At 55.5% G+C, this 11,382-nt stretch overlaps 1 protein-coding gene across 1 annotated transcript in view; it reads left to right on the top strand.

Moving 5' to 3' along the window:
* Positions 1-10,910: 10,910 nt before the first annotated feature.
* The window catches only part of FOXC1 (forkhead box C1), a 4,620-nt gene continuing 4,148 nt past the window's right edge, over positions 10,911-11,382 (top strand). Inside the window, exon 1 of the mRNA XM_017850287.1 lies at positions 10,911-11,324. Within this exon, the coding sequence (XP_017705776.1) occupies positions 10,911-11,324 (414 nt within the window). The remainder of the gene's footprint in view (positions 11,325-11,382) is intronic.

Genomic DNA, 11,382 nt, shown 5'->3' with positions numbered 1-11,382 from the left:
TGAATCATCTCATTAAAACCCCTCTTAAAAGACAGCTCAAACGTTTAAGTTTTAAGAGATAGATATGATTCATTCCTTTGAGAAAAAATAAACTGAGGCACGGCTAAGCCTGTTGTGCCCCTGGGCCTGATTGACCGTCTAACCTATAGCTGCTGGTGAACAGGCTGTGTACCCCGGACCTCCTCAGACTTAAATGGAGGAAGGTCAGATTTCTCAGTCAGATTTTGCTTGGAGAGCCCAACTATTTCGTTCCACTGAAATAATTGGAGAAGTTCTTTTTTCCACAGGCATCCTGCCTGCACTTCATCATGTGTATTATTTTGGATTTGCTTCAAAAAGAAAAATGGCCTTTCATGGCGTATACGGAATGTGGACAGAAATTGGACCGGGCAGAGGTAGAGCTCCGCAGAGAGACGGAAAACATTCAGGGTGAACACCCACACTCGACACCCACGCTCCAGCGGAGAAGTGAGCCCCCGTGCTGGCCCCACACTTGAGTGCCTCCTCCGCCAGAGACCCCCGAGCCGGCCCAGTCTTCTCTGTACCCGAGGAAAGGAAGCAGCTGCCCCTAGAACGGAGGAGCTGGCTGAGAAGCTCAAATCCTGGGACCGCCCCCCCCACCTCCTTCCAAGTTCTGGAAGCCAGTGAGTGCGGGTTTCCTGCTCTCTTCACCATTGTCCCTTCCCCTCCCCAGGGCCCAGTGTCTCTAATGAAGGAAACGATTACATCAAAGCAATCAGCACTGAAATTTCAGAGAGGTCCTGTATCTTTTAAAACAGAAAAGACAGAAAAAGGAGTCGTCTCACCCTGCAGCCAAAAGGACCGCAATCCAGCCAGCAGATGACAAGGGATGCCCTGTGCACGGCCATTCCCGGGGGATTTCAGAGGCATCACCAACCAGGGGAAGGGGGGCTTCCCTGCAACGTCCCTCCCTTTCACACAGTTTGCACCCTATGGTCATCAATGAGCCCTTCCAAATATGACGGGATTTACACCATAGGCCTCGTGCTTCCTCAGAGAACGTGGTCGCAGTAAAAGGCTCATCACACTCTTTCTTCACAGTTCTGGACCTCTGTTTGATCTCTTTTCTGATGCCACCCCCATTCTGTCTTCTATCCCTGCACATCCAACTAATGTCAAACTTTAAAAATTATGCATATTAAACGGCCAGCAATGGGGGGCACCTGGGAGAGGATGAATTGAGACCATCCAGGGACACACCAGAGTGAACTCCTCAAAATTCCAGAAACTCTTCCTAAGAGAAAAAGATTATGCATCCATCATTTTCTTCTTGCCCCAAATGTAGACACTTACAATATTTGTTTGTCTGGTGGATAAAACTGAAAGTTACACTAATATTGGAAACCCAGATCTGGGCATATCAGAGAAATTTGTTTTTAAAGGGACATTGCCAAGGACTTTGAATCCAGCACTTGACCTGTATTTCATATTACTCTGATCTAGTCGGGGATGCCTTCTGGGTTCTAAATAATTGGAAAATGTCTGGCACAGCCAGAAAATAAAGCCCAACTTTCCTTTTATGAGATTTACAGCAGACTGTCAACACCACCTGATAAATGAATCTCCTTGAAATCGGCAGAGCTCTAGAGATATCATCAGGAAAGCTGATGTACAAACCAGCAAGAAGAAAAAAAGAATAAGAAAAACTGATTTTACTCCATTTAATGCATAATCAAGGGAAATGCAAAATTTGCCCAACTAAGGAGAAAGAGAAATACGAGGTATAGTTTTCTCAAGTTTTGTTTAGAAGCAAAAGGATCCCTCCACTACACTCCAGCCCGGGCCACAGAGTAAGACTCTCTCTATATATATACATATATATATATACATATACAGATATAGATATTTGCATATATATGGAAAATTATTGTCATGCATTAGCTCTCTCTTTTAAAATATCCAAAGACAACCTGAAATTAACAAAACAGGAGGACCTGGGTGAGTCTGAGCCCATTCCAGAAAAAACAGTTGGCAGCAGTAAGAGTGGTATTTGCTAGAAAACTAACCTACTTCCAGCAGACAGTAGACAATGTGACTGATATTAGACAAAATGCGTGGATGTGTTTGCCTTGATGTTGGAAGGGTGGAGCTGCATCTGTTTTCCTATTATGTAAAACCCCTGCCCCACTCCTGCCAAAACATTCTCCCAGTGACACGTCTGCCCGCCTCTGGATGCGTTCCTTACTAAAACAAATACGCCTAACACATCATCTTTAATAGCAAACGCTCACAAAGGCAAACAATGAAAAATCCTAGGGTGCGTTTCTTAGGATGGCACCGGGCGCCATGCAGAATTGCCACACACAAAAGCAAAACAGTGCTACTGGCTGACTGGGCCAGGCCCCAGATGTCAGCAACTTTTACTAACTTGCTCTATCTCAGCAAGTAACTAATTTCCCCCGCCTGGGCAGCCCGCAGTCCTTGCCTAAGAAGTCGCCCTGTGTGTAGTTGTTGTCTCTTTGAGGAGAGTAATAACTACTCAAGCAAACTATGCTTATAAGCGCACAATCTCATGAATAAAAGGAGAGTGTCTCATGGACGATACTGGCACCCTATAAAAGTGCAATTCAACCTTATCTAATCTGGTGCGTGTTTCATCACAGGGATATGCAATAATGGAAGCCTTTGTGCTAAAGGAAGAAGGAAAGGCTCTCACACACGGGCGAGGTGGCGGGGGTCTGTGACCTGGTCCGGACTTTCTGCCGAGTTCTCAGTGAGGACTTGGCGGTCCTGGGGCCAGTAGGTGAGAAAATGATGGATGGGCCGGGTGGGCGACGGCAGGAACGGCCTGGAGAAGGCTTCCTCTTACCATCTGCTCAGGAAGGACGTCAGCGCCAGACTAAACACAGGCCGGCGCGGCTGCAGTGTTCGAGCTCGTGGGCAGGGGCCGGCCTTTAAAAGCACCTTCCTGCGCACGACGGGGAGACACTGGGAGACCAGACGCCCCTACCCATCGGCAGGTCTTGAGGAGAAGTAGGGCTGCCCCAGACTGTTGCTGCGGCCGGCAAGGCGGGGCGCTCCCCAGGGAGTCTGGGTCGCGGTGCCCCGTGCCCCACTCCACCAGGACTGGGCTTCCCCGGCTCTTGCAGGGAAGAGGGCACAGAGAGGCCCTGGACACCCCTGTGACGGGCTGGACCCCAGGAGAGTAGAGCCCCTGCTGCCCCGCGCACCCCTTGGTGGCCAAACACCTCCGGAGACTGAGGTCTTGGGCCTCCCCTGGCTCTGCCTCCGGGATTCTCTCTCTCCCCCAAGGCTGGTCTTTGGGTCAATCGTCCAGACCCAAGCCAAGCTTGTGTTGGGCAAGGGAGGAATTCCTGGAAAAGGGAAAAGCCCCTGCCACCCTCTGCCCTTCATTCATCTTCCCTGCCACCCGCTCTCTCCTTTTCCCTGCTTCTACCCCAATCCTGACCCTCAAGGCCCACCTGGCCAAAGACAAAGGCTGCATTAGTCGCTAGGCCTTGGTGGGACTGAAGGCAGAGGTACCTGGGCATTTGCTGGGGGCAGGCCGCACTAGACTACAAGTCCTGGGTAGGAGCCCTCCTGATCTTGGGCCAGCTCTCTTCTGAGAGCGTCAGTTTCCCTCTCTATGATTCCAAGGGCTTGACTTTGGTGACTTCTGGACAGTCCCCCATGGTGTCCTGGAGGTAAGCTACAACCTGAAACCCACCTCCTGCTGTCTGTCCCTCCTCCAAGCCTCCTCTGGCTGACTTCTGCCATGGGTGGGAGAGGAAGTGTTCCTGCTTCCTCAGTGTCCTGAGGCTCCTGGCCTGCCTGCCTGCCCATCTGTCTGGAGCTGTGGGTAAGGGCGGGCCTACCATTGAGGCAGGGGCGGAAAAGAGCTTCTCTGCTTTATTTGCTGTGTTTTCTGGAGAATCTTCCTTGGGGAAACTACATGGAGGGAAAAGCAGGAGAGAAGCCACCAGATAGCATCCAAGAGGAGAGAAAAATGCGTTCACCAGCAGGTCCTTTATTCACGTATACAGAATGTCTGTGTCCAAATATATACCATTTTTTCTGTGCATGCACTTATACCAGTTTCTCCTCATAGCACTGGTGTGAGCATCTCTAGAATAGTATAGAAGTCTGCAGATAAACCAGACCAATGCAAGTCAGTATGTGTACACATATATAATAGATTCAAGGGTTGCTGTGGGTAAGCATCCTTCCCATGATAGTTAGTATTTAGCTTCATGGATGTCTGCAAAGGGTGTTCTGTTATACACCCAGCTGCTGGAAGAAGGCCAAATACGGAGCGGGCCTCTATGTGTTTGTTGATTACATGGATTAGTAAATGTCTCATTGATCTGAAATGCACATTTTTCTGTTTACATTTTAGCAACTGAAACAGAGATGACATGCACCACCGATGATATTTAATAATTTAGTTTTTCCCTTCTTAGTGGCTGATAAGCACTGTACCTTATCAGAAATGCATCTTAGATCCCGTGAGCCCGTGCAGAGTGCCATTGCGAGGGCTGTGTAACCTTGGGCAAGCTCTTTCTTCTCTTTAAGCTCAGTTTCCTCATGTATAAGATGTAGATCATAGTATCCATGTCAGCGTCCTCGTGAGGATTAGGTGAAAGGAGTATTTAAAGCACGCAGCAGGATGACCGCATACTAAGTGTTCTGTACATCTTACCTGTCCTTATAATTGTGGTTATTAGTGTCCGTGTTTAAGATTGGAGAAACATGGAATAAATCTGCCTCTCATTAGTGCGCACACTCTGCCCCAAACCCCTTTTTTTTTGTGGGGGGAGGTGCTGCTCCATCTAGTGAGTGGGGAGATTTTCTAATTCCCACTGGGGTCCTTGTGACCCCAAGCCAAAGCTAAACCTTTAGCAAAAGTAAATTCTGCATTTCTCTGCTGCCTTCATTAATAGTCAACCCAGTTGGGCTAAAAAGAACTACCAGGGCAAACCATAACTAAATACTACAGAGCAAGTGCCTCCTTTCCTCACATACATTTACTTCTGTGGTAATTCGCCTATTTGCCATAGTTCGTCTTTTCTTATTTCTTCACTTCCAAACGAAACAGCGCTAATCCGAATGCTTACCTCTCTGTGTGCCAGCCTTTAGCCTGTGTCTGTGTCTGCTGCGTATGTAAATACGGACAAGCCCCTCTGCGGGCAAAGCCATAGAGATGCATGGTCCTTGTTCCCATAGGTGACTTCGGGGCGCGTAATTGCACGTGGGAGTGTGAGACCTAGTCAGCACCGCCACTCACTGGTCCTGTTCTCGAAACCGGTTCTTTGGAGGCTCAGTTTTTGGTAATTAAGACTAAGGAGTGCTTAAAAAACAGAAGTACGTTTTCCTGGAAACCAGCAGTCTTTATTTGCAACTTTTATTGGCAAACCTGGCTGCCAGTAAATACATTCCTTGGCATCTCCCACAATGTAATTCACTTGATGGAGCGGCCTTGCTTTTCCTGTAGCGTGTACATCAATTAAAAGGGCCGCCTGGAAGGGATGCGTAGTGGTGGCTGAAAGCTCCAGTCTCAGGTCACCTCCCTCCTGGACCTCCAGGAACAAAAGCATCTGTGGTCTGTGCCTGGGAGTCTGAGATGGTCTCCCCGACGGGGCTGCTCCCGCTGGACCCTGAGGGATGAGAGTTGCAGCCTAGGAACACCAGGCGCCAGGCCCTGCGGGGTCCTACGCCGGCGGCGTGGTCTTCCCCGAGCCTCCTTCTCTAGAGACCGGGTGCCCGAGGGACGCTGTGGCGGGGCGGGCTGAGCCGGCCTCGGAGCCCGGCGCGGGCAGAGGCGCCGCGGAGACCACGCCTCCGACGGCAGGGGGCGCTCGTGCCACGCGCAGTGCGCGGTGCGGGCGCCCAGGACGGCGGCCTGGCCCGGGTCCCCCGGGCGCGCGACCTGCGGGGTCTGGTCCCCCAGCCTCAGAGCACCAGTCTGGGCCGACCGAGCGGCCTCCGGGCGTCCACAGCGTCCCTTCTTCTACCTATGCCTGCGGGGAGGCGGCGGGAGGCCTGTGGAGGGCGGCCAGGGAGCAGACCACCGGGTCAGCAGTGCACGCGTCCAGGCGCCCACCCACCCACTCGCGAGGACCAGCAGTCCCCGGCGGCGTCGGCCCTCGCGCCCTCAGGGGAGGCGGCACCGAGCCANCTGAGCCGGCCTCGGAGCCCGGCGCGGGCAGAGGCGCCGCGGAGACCACGCCTCCGACGGCAGGGGGCGCTCGTGCCACGCGCAGTGCGCGGTGCGGGCGCCCAGGACGGCGGCCTGGCCCGGGTCCCCGGGCGCGCGACCTGCGGGGTCTGGTCCCCAGCCTCAGAGCACCAGTCTGGGCCGACCGAGCGGCCTCCGGGCGTCCACAGCGTCCCTTCTTCTACCTATGCCTGCGGGGAGGCGGCGGGAGGCCTGTGGAGGGCGGCCAGGGAGCAGACCACCGGGTCAGCAGTGCACGCGTCCAGGCGCCCACCCACCCACTCGCGAGGACCAGCAGTCCCCGGCGGCGTCGGCCCTCGCGCCCTCAGGGGAGGCGGCACCGAGCCAGGTATCGGCCTCGTCCCTGCCCTGAGAGGTGCAAACACCGGCCCCGGCCCAGGGCCCTGGGGCCGCCGCCCAGAAGGTTCAGAGTGGGGGGCGGGGGGCGCCGAGCGCGCCTCCCCCGCAGCAGGCCCGGCGGTGCGTCCGCGGGGGCCACGCCCCGACCGGGGTGAGGCACTTCGGAAGGAAGGTCCCAGGGCGCAGGGCTCTGCCAAGGCAGCCCTCAGAAGGAAGGCGGGCGGCAGCCCGGGCGCCTGGGTCCGCTGCGGCGCGGGGCCGGAGACCCGGGCACAGCCAGCCACCTGCAAGGCTGCAGCCCACCTCGCCACGCCGGCGGCTCCGGAGCTGTCTGTGGGTCTGTCTCACGGAGCAAAGCCTTTCTTCCGACACCCATAGCCAAGGCGCGTCCCTGCAGGGGCACACGCCTTCCGCTCCAGCCCCGGGAAGGCGCTTTCGCCCTGCAGTCCTCCGACGGCCGGCGCCCGCTGCACCCTGCGCCTCGCACCCTGCTCTGGCAGATTCTGGGACCTGGGGACTCGCCCGCCCTGCGCGGCGCCCCCCCACCCACAGGAGCCGAGGTTGGGAGGCTGCGGGGCCTCTGCCCTCCCAGGCCGTGGAGTGCGGCGGCCGCTCTGAGTCTGCTGGGGACCTGGATGGGGAGAAACTGGAGCTCGTGCGTGCACTCACGCACCATTTATTCTTTCCGATCATCCATCCCTTTACAAATTTTATTATTCCAGATTGTTAATGCAAGGTGACAGTTTGAATCTCCATTTACCTCTGGCTGAACACAGGAAGCCCTGAGTCTTTTGAAGCCGGGCACCAAAGTTAAAGATTCACTTCCCGCAGTCCCTACGGCCCCTTCTTGCAGCTTAGCTCGGCTCTGAGCCCCCGAAACGCCCTTCGAGGCGGGGGCTTTCCTGCAAAGGGGCGACAGGTGGGCCATCCCGAGGCGGGAACGAGCAGGTGTTGGCTGGCTTTCTCCTGGGTGAGTAATTAGGGGAGCCGCCCATCTAGGGGAGTTAGGAGATGACAGTAAATTATCCCGTCACACGAACTTCCCGTGGAGGTCTGCCCCTAGGAGGACAACTATCGGATTAATCCAATCATGTAGACAGGCAATATGGATCACTTTGTCTTTAAAACAATCGAAAACCAAACGCTCTTTTCGTTTATTGTAGAAATTATTTTTCTACTAAGGAGGGGGCTGAATTGGAGGGACTGTGCTAACAAAACCTCTACTTGAAAATCCCCCAGCTAAGGAGTATCTACCCAAGGTCGCGGCCACACAGATGTTCAGTCCCCACTCCTTCCTCCGCTGAAAAGTCGCACCGAGGACAAACGTTGCCTGCCGGCCTGGTGGTTTGAAAACGAATACCGGGCATTGATACCAGGATATCCTCCCCTCCCCCTGGGCTTCTGGTCTAAGCAAAGGCGGCCAAGTGGAGAACTAAGACAATTATCTAAGTAGTCTAAATAGCTCAAAGACACCCCCAAGCGGACCTTGCTCCAGTGGTCTGTGATGGCAGCCCAGTGGGCAGCTTTCTAGCGGCCTCCTGAGGTTAATTGACTTAATCTTCCACTTTGTCTCCCTCAGGAAAGGGAAAGATGTGAGGCAGCTGTGGACTTGCAGCCTCCCTCCTGTGTGTGCAGAGCCCCCGGGAGTCACTGACCCGAGTGGAGCAGGAGAAGCGCTTTCCCTCATGTTCTAAGCCTGCCTTTTCTGTTGTCCCCCAGGTCCTGGGCCAGGCGGAGCCCCCCCTGAAGCTGGTATCCTACCTGCCCTCGCCTCCCCACTCCAGCCCACAGTTCGGCTTTCAGGGCTGAACCCAGAGCCCAGAGGATGGAGAAGCCAGAAAGCGGGAAGGTAAGGGAGAGGGCGTCTAGGCACACCACAGAGGTGACTGGGCTGTGTCGGGGACAATCCGCACTACAAGAGCCGAGCTCACACCCCTAGGGAGTGATTTTTCCGGACTGCCCCCATCCCCATCTCCACTCCCTCTACTTTACTTGAAAAATAAAAAGAAAGAGAGCGCCTTCTGGCTCCTGGTGACCCGTATTTAGGACACCATCCCATCCCCCAGCACACACATTCCTACAGTGTCACCTGGTCCCCAATCCGAGCATTTCCTGGAGTGCTCGCCACATTCCGCTTCCTGGTGCTTTTCTTTGGTGGGGCCAGGGGAGACTTTGTTTTGAACATCGCTGTGACGTCACTCCCCCTCCTCCGAGCTAAGCACCCCTCGGTGGGCCCTGGGAATTGTTGCCCGGCCTGCTGGGGAGGGGCGGAGTGTGGGCCGAGGGAGGGTTTCCACCAAACTTCCATTACCGCTGTCGCCTGCGGGGCCTTCAGGCTGCAAGTACGTGAGGTGTCAGAAAAGAAGCTGAAGGGTTCCTGTGGGGGCTCTTTTGCCAAATGAGTCAAGAGATGTGCGGAAGAGGATGATTGAAGTATCCCGTGGAGTAGCAGAAAGGGGCATCAAAAACTGTAACCTGAAAATAAAAACTTTAACCTGTTCCCCCAAAGACTTCATGTCTGCGTGTTAATGTTCAAACACCACCACTAACAACAAAAATGAAATAAGTGCTTGAAATACAATCAAGTCACTTACGGGAGGCTTGCATCCGAGTAAGTTTATAAAACACAAATGCAAATATCTTTCCTTGGCGAATATCCAGAGCTAAACCAGTGGAAAGTTGATCTTGATAAAACCACATCCCTCCATTTTTTTTCGCGTGCCAGATACTAATTTCACAACGGCAACTTTTATACCCAAAACAGAGAGCTGAGAACACCGCTGCAGTTCGATTTGCAATTTACATAACAAGCTGTTTACACTTCACTGGGCCGATGGAGGGAGGAGGCAGGGAAGAGCAGGAGGCGACAGGCTGGTGGGGGAGGGGGCGGCGGGGCACTATTGCCTGTTGCAAAACTCCGGGCCGAAGGCGTTTCCCGCATTCGGAAAACAAAGCATCCGTAATCGCTGCGTTCATCTCCGCGCACCGCTAGCAGTGCAAAAAGCAGCTTAAAGACCGAATTCACCACTTGTTGAGGTGTTCAGGGAGACCACTTAAATCTCCTCCAGGCTGAAGCCAGAGCACTGCTTAAAGCCTCGACCAAGTGCTCTGATAACACCTTCAGGGTGCCGGGCTGGGGGCTGAACACGAATTAAGTGTTCAAGTCGTGGGGCTTCACCACCATCTTCGCCCCTGTCTAGGGTCCTTGGCAACCAGCAAGTACTGAGCCTCCTGTTGGTGCTTCTCCAACCCACCAGTGACTTGGCCTGCAAACCACCTGGAAAAGGAGTCTCCAGAGACCCCGGCGCACAGCAGGCCAGGAGGCAGCTGCCCCGGGATTCAGAGCAACCTCGGGGCAACCCTCCCTCCTCCAAAGGCTAATTCCAGAAGAGGCAGGTCCTCTTTCCTTCGATGTCAATGTCCATTATGGAACAGTAATTTTTAAATGTTCAGGTGACACGGAGATGCGCCTGCTACACCTCAGAACCCTTCACATGTAACAGCCGAAGCTGCAATTTGAATTTTCCTGCCAACGTGAGGAAGCCGGGATTCGAACAGGGGAGACAAAAGGGACCCCGAACATGTCCTTGGAGTTAATAGATGGTCGGAAATCACGGGGAGCGGAGCTGTTAAATGCGTCACGCACGCTTCTTCGCAGTCTCCTGAACTCGCCACTTCCCCCAGCTTCTAGTGAACAACTTGGGATTCAGCCTCCGGGAGGGTCTCTCCTAAAGTCGCTAACATGCAGAATCGCCGTGCCGGGGTCGCGGGGGAGGCCTGGCTCTTTCCCGGTCCTTCGTTTCTTTCCCTCGTTTCTCTTTTTCCTGTCCCACTCCAAAAACCCAGCGACGGCGAATCTCAGGCCTGTGCACAAGAAGCAGGGGCCCTTCTGTGCGTATCCCCCCAGAATCCCTGAACCGCCCTCCAGGTGCGATCCTGTACCTTCTCCCAGACACACCCGTTATCTCTGCGAGCCGGCAGCCCTGCGCATGTGGAGATGGAGGCTGGCCTGGGGAAGCGTTAAGCTCTTAGACATATTTATTTGTTTCTTGTCATCACACCTGCTAATGTCGCCGAGCCCGCAGCCTGACCCCTCGTCTGAGCCGAAATGCGCCTGACGCAATCAGAGGGGGCGGCGAGGCGGCGGGACCCTCGCGGGGGAGCAGGGGAGCGCGGGGAAGCAGCCGTGCTCCAGCAGCCCTTGCCGCCCGCACCCTCAGGCCGCCCAGGGCCCCCGGGGAGGGGGGAGAGAAGCAGGGCGGCCGGCAGTGGGGCAGGCTCATCCTTCGCGGGTGAACGGCCGTCGGAAACTCCCAGCAGGGCCCCGCACCCCTTGCCTTAATTTCGACTGGGGAGGGGTCATGGAGGGGGCCAGATGGGCAACGAATCTTCTTCCCCACCGCGAACAGGGCCTGGCTGCGACCGAGCCCTCAGAATCATGTCCTTTGTAGCCGAGTTCAGGACAGGAGAACCTCCAAGTGGAGAAAAGCCGGAGACGTCAAAGACCCGAGTGAGACTGACGTTGGAGAAGGGAGGGAAGGGGCTGCGGGAGAGGAGAGGCGGCGGGGAGGAGAGGCCAGGGCGACCCCAGGGCTGGCGTCGGCGGGGCGGGCGAAGGAATGGAGCGAGCCAGCGCGAGGCGGGGCGGAGACGCCAGGGCCATTCGGGACCGGTGGACGGAGGAAGGGTCTGCACGGGGCCCGGGAGGACCCAGGAAGTCTGCGCGAAGAGCGGGCGTGGGTCCGGAGGGCCCGGGGTGGGAGGTCTGCCGGGCGCCGGCGGCGGGCAGGTGGACTGCGGGGGGCGAACCGACGGCGGGCCGGGCGCCGGGGCGGGCGCAGGGCCGG

The sequence above is a fragment of the Rhinopithecus bieti genome, unplaced genomic scaffold (assembly GCF_001698545.2).
Source record: "Rhinopithecus bieti isolate Rb0 unplaced genomic scaffold, ASM169854v2 scaffold_32012, whole genome shotgun sequence".
NCBI lineage: Eukaryota > Metazoa > Chordata > Mammalia > Primates > Cercopithecidae > Rhinopithecus > Rhinopithecus bieti.
Note: the sequence above shows the minus strand (reverse complement) of the source record. Positions and strands in the feature narration are given on the sequence as shown.